Below are 16,108 nucleotides of genomic sequence, written 5' to 3'. Positions count from 1 at the left end.
AAAAAAGAAAGAAAGAAAGAAAGTGAACAGAAAGAAAGAGGATAAGAGGACTGGAGGGGGATAAAAGTCAAACCTGATTCAGGGATCCAGTCAGGTTCCTAACAGTAAGAGAAAGATGAGCCTGGGAAGATGGGCTTAAGCACTGCCAAGCAATATGGGTAACCATCTATTCTAGGCAAAGGGCAGGGAACGTCAATTCCATCCATTCAACGAGGAACTTGACTGTAAAAGGCTTTGTGTACTGGCAAGTGCTTCCTACTTATTGAACTGCTCTGTGAAACTGAAAGAGGTTGCTAGACTTCACTTCCTCAGGAAGTTGATTTTCCCTCCAGTTAACAGAACATTTTTCTCCACTTTCCTCTGAAACATGTAGAATTTGGCTTTCTAAAGTTTTAAACCACCAGAGCAGCCCTGTTTAGGATTATTTTCTTACCTACCATTCCTATAGGTTCCTAAAGACTCAGAAATCCAAGTTACCCTTCAAGAAGAGAAATGCTAGAAATTTCAGGTGTTCTTCTTGTTCCTACACACTTGCAAGGCTTTTCCATCATTTTTACCAAAGCACAGGGCAGGAGGGCCAAGAATCTACCCTGGAGTAAAATTTGCCAGCATTCTAATGATGAGCAAAGACAACCTCCAAGAGACAGGTGGTAAGAAAGGCTGGCATATGTTATAAGGAGATGCTGTTGAAAGACAAGACATTAATGACAGCTTCTGGAGCCGCTAAGTACACAGGTCATATGGGCTCTCTATAACTTAAAGCAAAGAATACAATTCAGTGCAGTCCATCGCAATGGACCAATATGAGTGAAAAAATGAAACTCCTTGACACTAAATTTTTTTTTTTTTTGAGATGAGTCTCGCTCTGTCACCCAGGCTGGAGTGCAGTGGTGCAATCTCGACTCACTGCAAGCTCCGCCTCCCAGGTTCACGCCATTCTCCTGCCTTAGCCTCCCCAGTAGCTGGGACTACAGGTGCCCGCCACCACGCCCTGCTAATTTTTTGTATTTTCAGTAGAGACGGGGTTTCACTGTGTTAGTCAGGATGGTCTCAATTTCCTGACCTCGTGATCTGCCCTTCTTGGCCTCCCGAAGTACCAGGATTACAGGCGTGAGCCACCATGCCCCGCCGACACTAAATTTTTTAAGTGAAGGGTGACCTCATGTTAAAAAAGTAATTTTCTACTTTGCCAAATGGGCAGATGATGTTTTTAGTTCCTCCTGCAGTTAAGTTACGAAGAAAACAAGAAATCCATGTTATCTTTGCACACTCAAAAATACACACCTATTTTTAAAACAATGCATACAAATATTTCATATTTTATGGGAGATTTAACTGTAGAATATATGGGAAATGAATACCTTGGGCACGACTTAGCTTCGAAATTCTTTTTAGGCCAGGCGCAGTGGCTCACGCCTCTAATCCCCACAATTTGGGAGGCCGAGGCGGGTGGATCACCTGAGGTCAGGAATTTGAGACCAGCCTGGCCAACATGATGAAACCCTGTCTCTACTAAAAATACAAAAAATTAGCTGACCGTGGTGGCACGCACCTGTAATCCCAGCTACTCAGGAGGCTGAGGCAAGAGAATCACTTGAACCTGGGAGGCGGAGGTTGCAGTGAGCTGAGATCATGCCATTGCACTCCAGCCTGGGCAATAAGAGTGAAACTCTGTCTCAAAAAAAAAAAAAAAGAAAAGAAATTCTTTTTAAAGATGGCTCAAAAAATGACTAACGATTGTCTTTTTCTTATTTTTATTTTTTTAGACAGAGTCTTGCTCTGTCACCAGGCTGGAGTATAGTGGCACGATCTCGGCTTACAGCAAACTCCGCCTCCTGGGTTCAAGCAATTCTTCTGCCTCAGCCTCCCGAGTAAGTAGCTGGGACTACAGGTACATGCCACCACACCCAGCTAATTTTTGTATTTTTAGTAGAGACGGGGTTTCACCATATTGGCCAGGCTGGTCTCGAACTCCTGACCTCATGATCTGCCTGCTTTAGCCTCCCAAAGTGCTGGGATTACAGGCGTAAGCCACCGCGCCTGGCTGACTGTCTTATTTATAATAAAGTTGTTCCTTTTCTTGATAGAGCTATTAATTTTTCTCTATAAATGAATTAGGGCAATGGACAAAGGTCTCAAAATACTAATAGCTAGAGGTGACAAGACTGGCAAGGAAAAGTTGCACATGGACCTCTCTGAGCCTTAACAGGATCTGAAAATCCCTGCATAGTAAGTGATGCTTATCACAACTTCCTTAAGATTATTGATGCTCAGGAGGCTACTTTCAAGAAAACAGGCACCTAAACAAATTAACTGTTTGTTGTCCATTTTCCTTAAGTTCTAATTTTTACTTTATTATCATTTATTATTTTATTATTATATTTGTTATTATTATTTTAGGTCTTGCTCTGTTGTCCAGACTGGAGTGCAGGGGTGTGATCATGGCTCACTGCAGCCTCAACCTTCTGGGTTCAAGCAATCCTCCCACCCCAGCCTCTTCCCAAGTAGCTCAGACAACAGGTGTGCACTAGCATGTCTGATTAATTCTTCTTTTAGAGACAGAGTCTTGCTTTGTTTGGTGCCCAGGCCGGTCTCAAACTCCTGGGCTTAAGCAAATACTCCTCCCTCAGCCTTCCAAAGTGCTGGGAATATAGGCACGAGCCACTATGCCTGGTTGAATTATAATCTTTAAATAGTACTTAAAAGGGTAAGCCCAGTGACTTAGAAGTGTAATTTGTGAAAGACCTCACACTTCTACAAATTAGAAGGGCAAGGAACAATGTGATTGGTATTCAGTATTTCATATTCATGAATCAGAAAACTCTTTAGGAAGGCACACAAGGATGTCAAACTGTGTCTCCAGTAATTGTATCAGCATTTAGCTCAGATTATAGCCTGAACACATTTTCATGAATACCTCGAGAATTTTCTGGAGCAGCTCAGGAACTCCCTCAAGGGCCATGGATGTGTTGTGGTAGTCTCGATGTTGAAGAACTGTGTATACCATCTCAGGATCGCCAGTGCTCACAGCCTCATGTAAAACTGGAAAACAAAAGGGTGAAATTTAATTCTCATACTCTCTGACAAATTCCAAAACCAGGCTGAAAAAGTATCTAGATCAAAGACAGTATTTTCTTCAGAAGAAAAGGGCTGCAGTCCAACCTTACCATGATGATCATGACTTCTGATTGCTAGCTCTTCACTGAGTAAAAAACATAGAGTACCCTTAGCATCTTGATCAAACCCCTTCCACCTCTCCCCACCCCTCTTCTTACCACTGGTTCCGAAATCCTGACAATGTGTTTAGAGAGCTGGCTTTAACTATACGATCACACAACATGTAACTGTGGTTATATGTAGACCTGGCAGGCAGGGCTTGGCCTACAGTATCCCTGCTCAGTCAATACAAAATTACTCTGACCAATGGTAGAAGAGCTTACGAACAAGTGGAATGCCAGGATTTCCCAGGAAGAGGCTACTTTTAGCCACAATTTATTTTTGATTTTTGCCTATTTTGATGGATTCAATGGAGGTAACCATATTCCTCAAGGGAAAACCAGCCTCCATGTTCATGTACGGTGGAAGAAGTTTGCATTGAGAGCTATTTCTGGATGAGGAGTCATTCTCTACCGAGGGTTTCTGGCTTGGGACACAACCTGTATCATCCTGGGCTCCCATTTCCTTGTCCCCATCCTTTGTCCCAAGAGAGAAATCTTAAGATAAAGATGAGGCCGGGCGCGGTGGCTCAAGCCTGTAATCCCAGCACTTTGGGAGGCCGAGACGGGCAGATCACGAGGTCAGGAGATCGAGACCATCCTGGCTAACACGGTGAAACCCCGTCTCTACTAAAAAATACAAAAAACTAGCTGGGCGCGGTGGCGGGCGCCTGTAGTCCCAGCTACTCGGGAGGCTCAGGCAGGAGAATGGCGTGAACCCGGGAGGTGGAGCTTGCAGTGAGCCGAGATCCGGCCACTGCACTCCAGCCTGGGCGGCAGAGCGAGACTCCGTCTCGGAAAAAAAAAAAAAAAAAAAAAAAAAAAGATAAAGATGACTCTGAGGAAAAGTATGATTGAGACTGGCCTTTATTCAGAAAGATAAACCAAAATGAATGACCTTCTTTTTGAGACAAGGTCTCGCTCTATTGCCCAGGGTGGAGGGCAGTGACGCAATCACAGTTCACTGCAGTGTCAACCTCCCCGGGCTCAGGTGATCCTACCCCCTCAGCCTCCCTAGTACCTGGGACTACAGACATGCACCACCGCACCTGGCTAATTTTCGTATTTTTTTGTAGAGACAGGGTTTCACCATGTTGCCCAGGAGGACTTTAAATTATTGTAAAAGTATACTTACCTGTCCATCCTTGGTGATTTTCTTTTGTCACATCTGCTTTATGTCGGAGTAAGACTCGAGCAGATTCCAAATGTCCCAAGGAAACAGCAAGATGCAGTAATGTTCGACCTCGTGGGTCCACAGCCTCCACATTCTGTGAAGGAAACACTGGCATTTATATAACTGGATGTATTACATTAAAATAGGGAAATGTGTTTGACAGATATTTCAAGTACAAAAAAATGGAAAACATATTTATGCATTAATTAGAGCAACACATGTAAGAAGGTTATGTTTGCATTTGGGCACAATTAAAATATGAATTTGGGGATTATATATAAAGATGATAGTTACTGAATTCCTTTTTCTGTCAAGTTAAGTGCCTAATAAATAAATGTTGGCAACAGGCCCCAGATCATCCAACACAACTTTAAGCTCTTGACAGCACTTAAATTAAGTCTAAACAAGGCCAGGAGCTTTCATGAAATGCAATCACCGGACAACACAGAACATGGGGGATTTCTCAAGCACATATCAGCATTCAAGTCTAGAACAGGAAGTACAGGACTTCAGTCAAAACTGAAAGCACAGAAGATAATTTGGGTCAGAATAAAATTACATTCTCCAGCTGGATTCCCACCAAAACTCCACTCTCATTATTGTGTATTGAGTTCCACATGCCCTGAAGTAGCACGTAAACTCCAGCAGCATGTGTGGGTCCTTCAGACCACAAGCATGATCTGCCGGGCACGTATGTGGGTCTACTCACAGAGAAATAGACAAGCGCACATGCGTCACTTCCGTCCATCCCATCGAGGGTTTTCTTCCCCATGCTAGACATGCACACCTGGCTCTTACCTCTTCATTCCTATTCTGCCACTCTTGCCCCCCTTTTGGCACCTGTACCGCATCTCCAGAGCCATGCAGCAATTTCTCTAGTGTGAGCTAAGTCTCAAGGCCTGGGCGCTGCCTGCAAAAATGTGACTCTGAAAGTTCTTTCAAGGATACTATAAACTGCCATGGACTTTTGGAAGGTACAACTTTTTTTTTTTTTTTTAAACAAGGTCTCACTCTGTCACCCAGGCTGGTGTGCAGTGGCGTGATCACAGCTTACTGCAGCCTTGACCTCTTGGGCTCAAGAGATCCTCCCATATCAGCCTCCCTAGTAGCTGGGATTAAAGGCATAAGCCGCCATGCCCAGCCTGTAAAAACTTTTTAAATGCCATAATACATCTTAGAAAATGTGCTTTATTTTTATTTGAGATGCTAGCTGTTATTCAGGTACTACTCCTGCAGTCTCTGAAGATACACAGAAAGTGCCACTTAGGAAAGTGAAGCAGGATCATGGGTAAACTGCCACAATCCAATAGCTATCAAACCTCCCTGTTTTGCGAAAACTACGTCATGGCTATTATAGTGAAGATAACTCTTACTGAGGAATAAGAAACATGGTTGAAGACATCTGCTAGCTGAATATAAGTCCTCCTGGACCAATCCCAGGCCTCAGTGTTCCCCCAGTGCTAAAATACCTTCCTGTCTCCTGGAGCCCAGTCCACATACCTCCCATGATTCCCTGACTCTTCCCAAGGTTATGACTTGTCCATCGCACCAAAGAGATGGAGAATTCCAAAGGGTAGCATCCAAGTCATATTAACGTCTTCTAGATTCTCTTACTCTAGTCTCTAACTTGCATTAAATATTTTCTTAAAAGTAACAAGATGATGAACTTATGAACTATGAATTCAGTTGAAGTTTAGCAGGAAAGAAATAATTAGCAAACTCATTATCTTCCTACACATCTATTACATAAACTAAGTATTTTCTTACCTAACAAATTCAATCGAAATGAAAGGTGCTAGGTTTAGCACACTACCTGCCACAGGGGAGGTGTGTAAAAATGTTTATCATGGGAAAGGGGAAACTACTTACTACAATTCACACCCCAGAGCAAAACTAAAAGCACAGAGTAAGGATTAACACTCAAACTCAGCCAGGCGCGGTGGCTCACGCCTGTAATCCCAGCACTTTGGGAGGCCAAGGCAGGTGGATCATCTGAGTCAGGAGTTTGAGACCAACCTGACCAACATGGTGAAACCCTATCTCTACTACAAATACAAAAATTAGCCAGGCAAGATGGTGAGCACCTATATTGTCCCAGCTACTCGGGAGGCTGAGGCAGGAGAATCGCTTGAACCCGGGAGGCAGAGGTTGCAGTGAGCCGAGATCACGCCACTGCACTCCAGCCTGGGTGACAGAGCGAGACTCCCATCTCAAAAACAAAACAAAACAACAACAACAACAAAAAAACACTCAAACTCCTAGGCAACAGTTAGAGATGACGCACAAAATAAAAGCCAAATACATTACAATGTTAACTTTTTTTCTAGTTGGGACCATAGAGGAGCACCTATGGATAAGACAGAGCAGCACACTTTTATTGGATAATTGTAACTCTTCAGACCTTCTGCACCTCTCTCATCTGAAGTAAGAGGCAGTAGAAAAAAAAAAATGCTGTAATTGTATTATGGTGACAGTGTGATTTTAAAACAATAAGTGAATAAAGAGTAGAGGGGGAATGAGTAAAATAGAGAAGAGAAAACAATAGAGAAAATCAACAAAACCAAAAGTTGGTTCTTGGAGAATGTCAGCAACATTGACGAACATTTAGTTAGATAGACCAGGGAAAAACGAGAGAAGACTTAAGTTACTAAAATCAGGAATTAAAGATGGAATATTATTAGCAACTCTACAGAAATAAAAGGGATTATAAAAGAAAACTATGGGCCGGGAGCGTTGGCTTATGCCTGTAATCCCAATACTTTGGGAGGCCAAGACAGGTGGATCACTAGAGGTCGGGAGTTCGAGACCAGCCTGACCAACATGGAGAAACCCCATCTCTACTAAAAATACAAAATTAGCTGGGCATGGTGGTGCATGCCTGTAGCCCCAGCTACTTGGGAGGCTGAGGCAGGAGAATTACTTGAACCCAGGAGGCGGATGTTGAGGCGAGCCGAGATTGTGCCATTGCACTCCAGCCTGGGCAATAAGAGTGAAACTTCATCTCAAAAAAAATAAAATAAAATAAAAGAAGACTATGAACAACTGTATGCCAACAAATTAGACAACTTAGATGAACAAGATAAATCCCTACAGAAATGCAAACTAGCAAAACTGACTCAAAAAGAAACCGAAAATCTGAATAAGTTTATAACAAGAAATTGAATTAGTAATTTTAAAACTGCCCACCAAAAAATGCAGGCCCAGATGGTTTTTTTGTTCTGTTTTGTTTGAGATTGAGTCTTGCTCTGTCGCCCAAGCTGGAGTATAGTGGCACAATCTCAGCTCACTACAACCTCCGCCTCCCAGGTTCAAGCGATTTCTTGTGCCTCAGCCTCCTGAGTAGCTGGGATTATAGGTGCCCACCACCACACCTGGCTAATTTATGTACTTTTGGTAAAACTGGGGTTTTGCCATGTTGGCCAGGCTGGTCTTGAACTCCTAACCTCATATGATCTGCCCACCTCAGCCTCCCAAAGTGCTGGGATTACAGGTATGAGCCACCATGTCTGGCCTTCACTGGTGAATTCTATGAAACATCTAAAGAAGAATTAATACCAATGTCTCACAAACTCTTTCAATAAATAGATGAAGAAGGAAAACTTTCCAATTCATTTTATGAACCCACTATTATCCTGATGACAAATGCTTCATAAGAAAAGAAAACCACACACTAATATCTCTTATGATGTAGATGCAAAAATCCTCAACAATATACTGGCAAACTAAATTCAGCAACATATAAAAAGGGTATTTTATACTATGACCAACTGAGACTTATCCTACAAATAGAAGAATGGTATAACTTTAGATAGTCAATTAACGTATCACACCATATCACGGGATAAAACAAAAATACACATGCCGGGCGCGGTGGCTCAAGCCTGTAATCCCAGCACTTTGGGAGGCCGAGGCGGGTGGATCACGAGGTCAGGAGATCGAGACCATCCCTGGCTAACATGGTGAAACCCCGTCTCTACTAAAAATACAAAAAAACTAGCCGGGCGTGGTGGCGGGCGCCTGTAGTCCCAGCTACTCGGAGGCTGAGGCAGGAGAATGGCGTGAACCCAGGAGGCGGAGCTTGCAGTGAGCCGAGATCGCGCCACTGCACCCCAGCCTGGGCGACACAGCAAGACTCTGTCTCAAAAAAACAAAAAAAACAAAAAAAACAAAAATACACGATCATCTCAACAGCTGCAGCAAAAACATCTGACAAAACTCCAACATCCCTTCATGATTAAAAGAAAAAAAAACAAACTCTCAACAAACTAGGAATAAAAGGAAACTTCCTCAAAGAGCATCTCTAAACAACCCACAACTAACATCATAGTTAATGGCGAAAGACTGGATGCTTCCCCTCTAAGATGAGGAACAAGATGAGGATGTCCTCTTTCACCACATCTATTCAACACTGTACTAGAGATTCTAACCACGGCAACTGGGCAAGACAAAGAAATAAAAAGCATCCAGAATGGAAAGGAAGATGACATGATCTTGTGCATAAAATCATAAGGAATCTACCAAAAAACTATTAGAACTATTAAATGAGTTCAGCAAGGTTGCAGGACACAAGATCAATAACTAATCAATTATATTTCTATATACTTGTAATGAGCAACTCGAAATTAAGAAAACAATTCCATCTATAATAGCATCAAAAAAATAAAACATTTAGGAATAAACATAACAAAATAAATATAAAGCTTACATACTCTTAAAATCATAAAACATTGTTTAAAAAAAATTTAAAGAAGACCTGGCCAGGTGTGGTGGCTCACGCCTATAATCCCAGCACTTGGGAGGCTGAGGAGGGCAGATCACCTGAGGTTGGGAGTTTGAGACCAGTCTGACCAACATGTAGTCTACTGAAACTACAAAATTAGCAGGGCATGGTGGCGCATGCCTGTAATTCCAGCTACTTGGGAGGCTGAGGCAGGAGAATCGCTTGAACCTGGGAAGTGGAGGTTGCAGTGAGCCAAGATTTCACCACTGCACTTCAGCCTGGGCAACAACAGTGAAAACTCCGTCTTAAAAAAAAAAAAAAAAAAAAAAAAAAAAAAAAAAAAAAACCCATAAAATTAAAGAATACCTAAGTAAATTGAAAAACATCCTCATGCTCATGGTTTATTTTTTTTTTTATTTATTTATTTTTTTTTTTGAGACGGAGTCTTGCTCTGTAGTCCGGGCTGGAGTACAGTGGCCGGATCTCAGCTCACTGCAAGCTCCGCCTCCCGGGTTTATGCCATTCTCCTGCCTCAGCCTCCGGAGTAGCTGGGACTACAGGCGCCCGCCACCTCGGCCGGCTAGTTTTTTGTATTTTTAGTAGAGACGGGGTTTCACGGTGTTAGCCAGGATGGTCTCGATCTCCTGACCTCGTGATCCACCCGTCTCGGCCTCCCAAAGTGCTGGGATTACAGGCTTGAGCCACCGCGCCCGGCGCTCATGGTTTAAAAGACAGTATTGTTAAAATGACAAAACTCTCCAAACTGAGGTATAGATTCAATTCAACTCCTATCAAAATCTCAGCTGGCTTTTTGCAGACATTGACAAGCTGATCTTAGAATTCATATGGAAATGCAAGAAACCTAGAATGGCCACCTTGAAGAGAGAGGTCTGAGGACTCACATTTCACGTTTGCCAATTTCAAAACGTACTACACAAAGCTACAGCAATCAAGACAATGTGGTACTGGCATAAGGACAGACATACAGGTCAATGGAATACAATTTAGAGTCCAGAAATAAACCCACACATTTATGGTCATTTATTTTCAACGAGGGTGCCAAAATAATTCATTGGGAAAGAACTGTCCTTTCAACAAGTGCCGCTTGAACAACTGAATATCTACATGCAAAAAAAACAAAATTTTGGCTGGGCTCAATGGCTCACGGCCGTAATCCCAGCACTTTGGGAGGCCGAGGCGGGAGGATCACCTGAGGTAGGGAGTTTGAGATCAGCCTGATCAACATGGAGAAACTCCGTCTCTACTAAAAATACAAAATTAGCAGGGCGTGATGGTGCATGCCTGTAATTCCAGCTACTCAGGAGGCTGAGGCAGAATTGCTTGAATCTGGGAGGTGGAGGTTGTGGTGAGCCAAGATCACACCATTGCACTCCAGCCTGGGCAACAAGAGTGAAATTCCATCTCAAAAAAAAAAAAAAAAAAAAAAAAAAAAGGACAACCTATGGAATGGGAGAAAATATTTGCAAATCACATACTGATAAGGGCCTACTATCCAGAATATACAAAGAACCTTTACAACTCAACAAATCAAATAACTCAGTTTTTAAATGGGCAAAGGATTTGAGTAGACATTTCTTCAAGGAAGATACACAAATTGCCAATAAGCACACGAAAAGATGCTCAACATCAGTAATCATAAGATAAATGCAAATCAAAACCACAATGAGATGCCACTTCACACCCACTAGGATGGGTACAAACAAAACAACAGATAATACCAAGTGTTGCCAAGGATGTGAAGAAACTGGAACCCTCATACACTGCTGGTGGAAATGTAAAACAGTGCAGCCACTTTGATAAATTGTTGGCAGTTCCTCAAAAAGTTAAACGTAGAGTAACTACATGACCCAGGAATTCCTCTCCAAGGTATATACCCAAGATAAATGAAAACATATACCCATACAAAAATTTATACATGGGGCTGGGTATGGTGGCTCACACCTGTAATCCCAGCAGTTTGGGAGGCTAAGGTGGGCTGATCACTTGAGGTCAGGAGTTCAAGACCAGCCTGGCCAACATGGTGAAACCCCATCTCTACTAAAAATAAAAAAATGAGCCAGGCATGGTGGTGCGCATCTGTAATCCCAGCTGCTAGGGAGGCTGAGACAAGAGAATCACTTAAACCCAGGGGGCAGAGGTTACAGTGAGCTGAGATCGTGCCACTGCACTCCAGCCTGGGCAACCAAGCAAGACTGTCTCAAAAAAAAAGAAACCCACAAAAACATATACACAAATACACCCAGCAGCATTATTCATAATAGCCAAAAAGTGGGGACAACCCAAATGTCAATCAACTGACAAATGGAGAAACATTTTTGTCTAACAAAACATAGTACATCCATGCAATGGGATATACTCAGTGATAAAAAGGAATTAAGTACCTGAAACATGCCACAACGTAGATGAACCTCCAAAACATTATGCTAAGTGAAAGAAAAAACAAAAGGCCACATACGATTCTATTTATATAAAATGTCCAGAATAGGCAAATCTAGAGACAAGAAGTAGGTTAGCAGATTGCCTGGCGCTGGAGGGGTTGGGGAGAAATGAGGAGTGACCGTTACAGGTATGGGGTTTCTTTTTCGGGTGAGGAAAATGTTACAGGCTGGGTGCAGTGGCTAACACCTGTAATCTCAGCACTTTGGCAGGCCAAGGCGGGAGGACTGCTTGAGCCCAGGAGTTTGAGGCCAGTCTGGGCAACACAGGGACACATTTTCTCCACAAAAAAATCTTTAAAAATTAGCCAAGTGTGGTAGCGCTGGCTTGTAGTCCCAGCTATTTGGGAGGCTGAGGTGGATCGCTTAAGCCCAGAAGGTCAAGGGTACAGTGAGCTGTGATCGTGCCAACCTAGGAAAGAGAGTGAGACCCTGTCTCAAAAAAACACCAAAAAAAAAAAAAGAAAAGAAAAGAAAAACAAAAATTCTGAAATTTGACAGTAGTAATAGTTGTACAACTCAGCAAATATACTAAAAACCATTGAATAACCTTTAAATGTAGATTATATAAGTGAACTATAATATCTCAATAAAAATGTTTTGAAAATCAATGTGTATGTTTATATATAATACATAAAATGAAATCTCTCATGTACTGTTTGACAAGTTGCTTAATTCCTCCTGAGCTTCAGTGTGCTCGCTTGTAAAACTGAACAATAAAAAAACACCTACCTTACAGTTCTTACAAGGGGAAAGGCCTTAACTTAGCACAGTGCTTGACACCACAGTAAGCGCTGAGAAGAGTTATCTGTTATTATCATACGCCCACACTATGTAGTTTCATATAGCTGTCACTTTCTTCCTAAAAGGGATTTGCTCAAATTGCATTACAGTTAATAGTGGGGCTTAGAATCTTCAACTAATAATATGAGTTCAGAGAACAAGGACTTTCAGAATTTAGCTGGAATTCACTTTTTTTTTTTTTTTTTTTTTTTTTTTTCTTGAGACAGTTTCCCTCTTGTTGCCCAGGCTGCAGTGCAATGGCCCAATCTCAGCTCACGGCAACCTCCGCCTCCCAGGTTCAAGCAATTCTCCTGCCTCAGCCTCCCTAGGAGCTGGGATTACAGGCATGTACCACGCTCGGCTAATTTTGTATTTTTAGTAGAGACAGGGTTTCTCCATGTTGGGGCTGGTCTCGAACTCCCAACCTCAGGTGATCCACCCGCCTCAGCCTCCCAAAGTGCTGGGATCACAGGTGTGAGCCACTGCGCCCAGCTGGAATTCACTTTTGAAACTGATCATTTAGGTTTTTAAGTTTCTTTAGCCATGAGCTATACCCAAATAAAAATACCCATCCCCCTTTAGGAGTTTCCTTCCTATTTGCTCTTTTCAGCCCATCCACTTTTCTTGCTCAAAAGCCTTAAAAAAAAAAATTTTTTTTTTTTTTTTTTGAGACAGAGTCTCACACTGTCACCAGGGCTGGAGTGCAATGGCGCAATTTTGGCTCACTGCAACCTTTGCCTCCTGGGTTCAAGCGATTCTCCTGCCTCAGTCTCCCAAGTAGCTGGGATTACAGGCACCCGCCACCATGCCCGGCTATTTTTCTGTATTTTTAGCAAAGATGGGGTTTCACTATGTTGGCTAGGCTAGTCTTGAACTCTTGACCTCGTGATCCACCTGCCTTGGCCTCCCAAAATGCTGGGAGTACAGGTGTGAGCCACTATGCCTAGCCAAAAAAAAAATTTTTTTTTAAGGAGATGGAGTCTTACTATGTTGGCTAGGCTGGTCTTGAACTCCTGTCCTCAAGCACTGCCTCATCTCAGCCTCCTCAATCAAGCCTTCTTTACTATCTTTCCATCCTCCTGCTGAGCTCTGAGGCCAGGCTGCAGAACCAGACAACCGGGCGCCCCTTCCAGCTTCCCCACTAGCCTCAGGTGAATTATCAGATCCCCTGTGCCTTGGTACCTGGCATGCAGGAAGCGCTTCATAAACTCACTGTTACCTTTAGGGGGCCTCCAGCAAGAGGCTGCTGGCTAGTCCTCCTTTCAACAGTCAACCACCCTCACCCCTCTTCACTCTCAGACCATCTTGGTCCTCTGTGGGGCCTCCACCCTAAGTCAGTGGGAACAGGAATCTTGAGGCCAGTTTCCTAAGGTGAGCCTGAGCCCCTGATGACCAAGGGGGCACATGCGGAGAGCAGGCTCTAGGCTCTTCATCTTGGATGCCTAGTCCATGGCTCAGTGACATGAATCTGTGCCCAGGGGCCTCACCTGGCCTGCTCCGGAGTGGGAACCCCAGGAACGTCCTCCTCTTACCTAGGTGCTGTGCTTTTCACCTGCTGGCTTCCTAACAGGGAGCCTGGCTCTAGAGTCAGGCGTCATCTGCCACCCTCCACCTCACACAACCCAGGTTTTCCAAGCCTGTCTAAGGTACACTGACTCACCTTTGTATCTGTCCCCCTTCAGTGTTCATGTCTCAGCATCAGTAAGAGGGCCAAAGAAGTTTAACATTTGCTAAGTGGCAAATGACATAAGCAGAACACAGATAGTTTCAACTTCAGCAACCAAGTTCAAGGCCCCAATGAATATTAATGAGCTGATGGGTTAAGAGGCACTTTATTAAATGCCTCTGCTGATCAAACGAAGGCCTGAAATAATCTCGTAGTTGGCAGAGTTACACAACTGCCCGCTATTAGTGAGACAGTGGGATTGGGGCTGGCTCACACACACTCAGAAACATGTGCTTATCCTCTTCATCTGGATAAACTTGATTCTTTCTTGTGTTGCTGTTCCTGGAACAGGAACAAAAAACCTGGAAAAAAATCCTTACAGCTATCGGTGTACATGCTCCAAGTCTCAATCGGGTGATAGAGGGAATGAGAAAACCGGCAGCAGAAACTCACCAGCAAACAAAACATTAAGGGAAACAGCCACTTTATTGCTGCGGTGATAAGAATTTTTTGTTTTTTGAGTCGGAGTCTCGCTCTGTCTCCCAGCCTGGAGTGCAGTGGCACGATCTTGGCTCACTGCAACCTCGGCCTCCTGGGTTCAAGTGATTCTCCTGCCTCAGCCTCCTGAGTAGCTGGGATTACAGACGCATGCCACCACACCTGGCTATTTTTGTTTTTTTTTTGAGACGGAGTCTCACTCTGTCGCCCAGGCTGGAGTGCAGTGGCTGGATCTCAGCTCACTGCAAGCTCCGCCTCCCAGGTTTATGCAATTCTCCTGCATCAGCCTCCCGAGTAGCTGGGACTACAGGCGCCCACCACCTCGCCCCGCTAGTTTTTTGTATCTTTTAGTCGAGACAGGGTTTCACCGTGTTAGCCAGGATGGTCTCGATCTCCTGACCTCGTGATCCGCCCGTCTCGGCCTCCCAAAGTGCTGGGATTACAGGCTTGAGCCACCGCGCCCGGCCTAGTTTTGTATTTTTAGTAGAGACGGGGTTTCTCTATGTTGGTCAGGCTGGTCTCGAACTCCTGACCTCAGGTGATCCACCCACCTCAGCCTCCCAAAGTGCTGGGATTCCAGGCGTGAGTCACCGCACCTGGCCTTAAGAATTTTTTGTTTTTAATTATGCAATCAATACATCTTCCTTGTAGAAAAACTGGAATATAGAGAAAAGAAGCTTAATCCCCAGGTTTACAAATGATGATTACAATAGCAGCAGCTACTGGTAAATATTGTTTCCAATTACCATATGCCTGCACTTTCAGGTCCATTATCTTCCTTATTTATTCTCCATAATCTTGAAATAAAGTCATTTTTACTGAAAGAAGTATAGTAGGGGTTAAGAATACAGGATTTGGGCAGGGCACAGTGGCTCACACCTGGAATCCCAGCACTTTGGGAAGTTGAGGCAGGCGGATCACTTGGGTTCAGGAGTTCAAGACCAGTCTGGGCACCAAAAGAAGCAGATGCCTAAAAACCAAAATTGGTCATTTTTAAAGTGTCCTAGCTGAGTCTTAGAGTTTTTACCTCTGTACCATGTCTAGTAATAGAAAAGGAATTAAATTATCAGTATACTAAAATGCCTAATGGTGAATCATTTAGTCTGAGGGCACATGTCATATTTCCTTAACTCTTAAATAGTTGCCCTGTCACCTAATTAAGAACGATGACTCTCACAAAAGTTTATCGTATCTGGAATTCTTTTTAAATGAAAAATGTCTGGGCACAGTGGCTCATGCCTGTAATCCCAGCACTTTGGGAGGTAGAGGTAGGCGGACTGCTTGAGGCCAGGGGTTGAAACCTGCATAGCCAACATGATGAAATACCATCTCCACTAAAAATACAAAAATTAGCCTGTAATCCCAGCTACTAAGGAGGCTGAGGCAGGAGAATCGCTGGAACCTGGGAGGCGAAGGCTACAGTGAGCTGAGATTACGTCACTGCACTCCAGTCTGTATGACAGATCGAGACTCCATCTCAAAAAGAAAAGAAAAAAAAGAAAGAGAAGAAAAGAGGGTAATTTTGGACTCTTGGTGGGGGCTCAACCACCTTAAATATGGCAGGTTGCAAGCACACAGCTTGCAGTACCCATTCAC

The 16,108-nt window shown here is 43.5% G+C and overlaps 2 protein-coding genes across 7 annotated transcripts in view; one reads left to right on the top strand and one right to left on the bottom strand.

The window, feature by feature from the left end:
- GLTP (glycolipid transfer protein) overlaps positions 1 to 16,108 on the top strand; it is a 201,641-nt gene that overhangs the window by 32,610 nt on the left and 152,923 nt on the right. The window lies entirely within an intron of this gene.
- Positions 1 to 16,108, bottom strand: part of ANKRD13A (ankyrin repeat domain 13A) — a 42,840-nt gene that overhangs the window by 24,861 nt on the left and 1,871 nt on the right. For all 6 annotated transcript variants that reach the window (XM_050749734.1, XM_050749731.1, XM_050749735.1 and 3 more), the window contains exons 2-3: positions 4,351 to 4,483; positions 2,918 to 3,042 (exon numbers count right to left, since the gene is read on the bottom strand). In XM_050749734.1, coding sequence (XP_050605691.1) covers positions 2,918 to 3,042; positions 4,351 to 4,483 — 258 coding nt within the window. The remainder of the gene's footprint in view (positions 1 to 2,917; positions 3,043 to 4,350; positions 4,484 to 16,108) is intronic.

The sequence above is a fragment of the Macaca thibetana genome, chromosome 11, assembly GCF_024542745.1.
Source record: "Macaca thibetana thibetana isolate TM-01 chromosome 11, ASM2454274v1, whole genome shotgun sequence".
NCBI classification, from domain to species: Eukaryota; Metazoa; Chordata; class Mammalia; order Primates; family Cercopithecidae; genus Macaca; species Macaca thibetana.
Note: the sequence above shows the minus strand (reverse complement) of the source record. Positions and strands in the feature narration are given on the sequence as shown.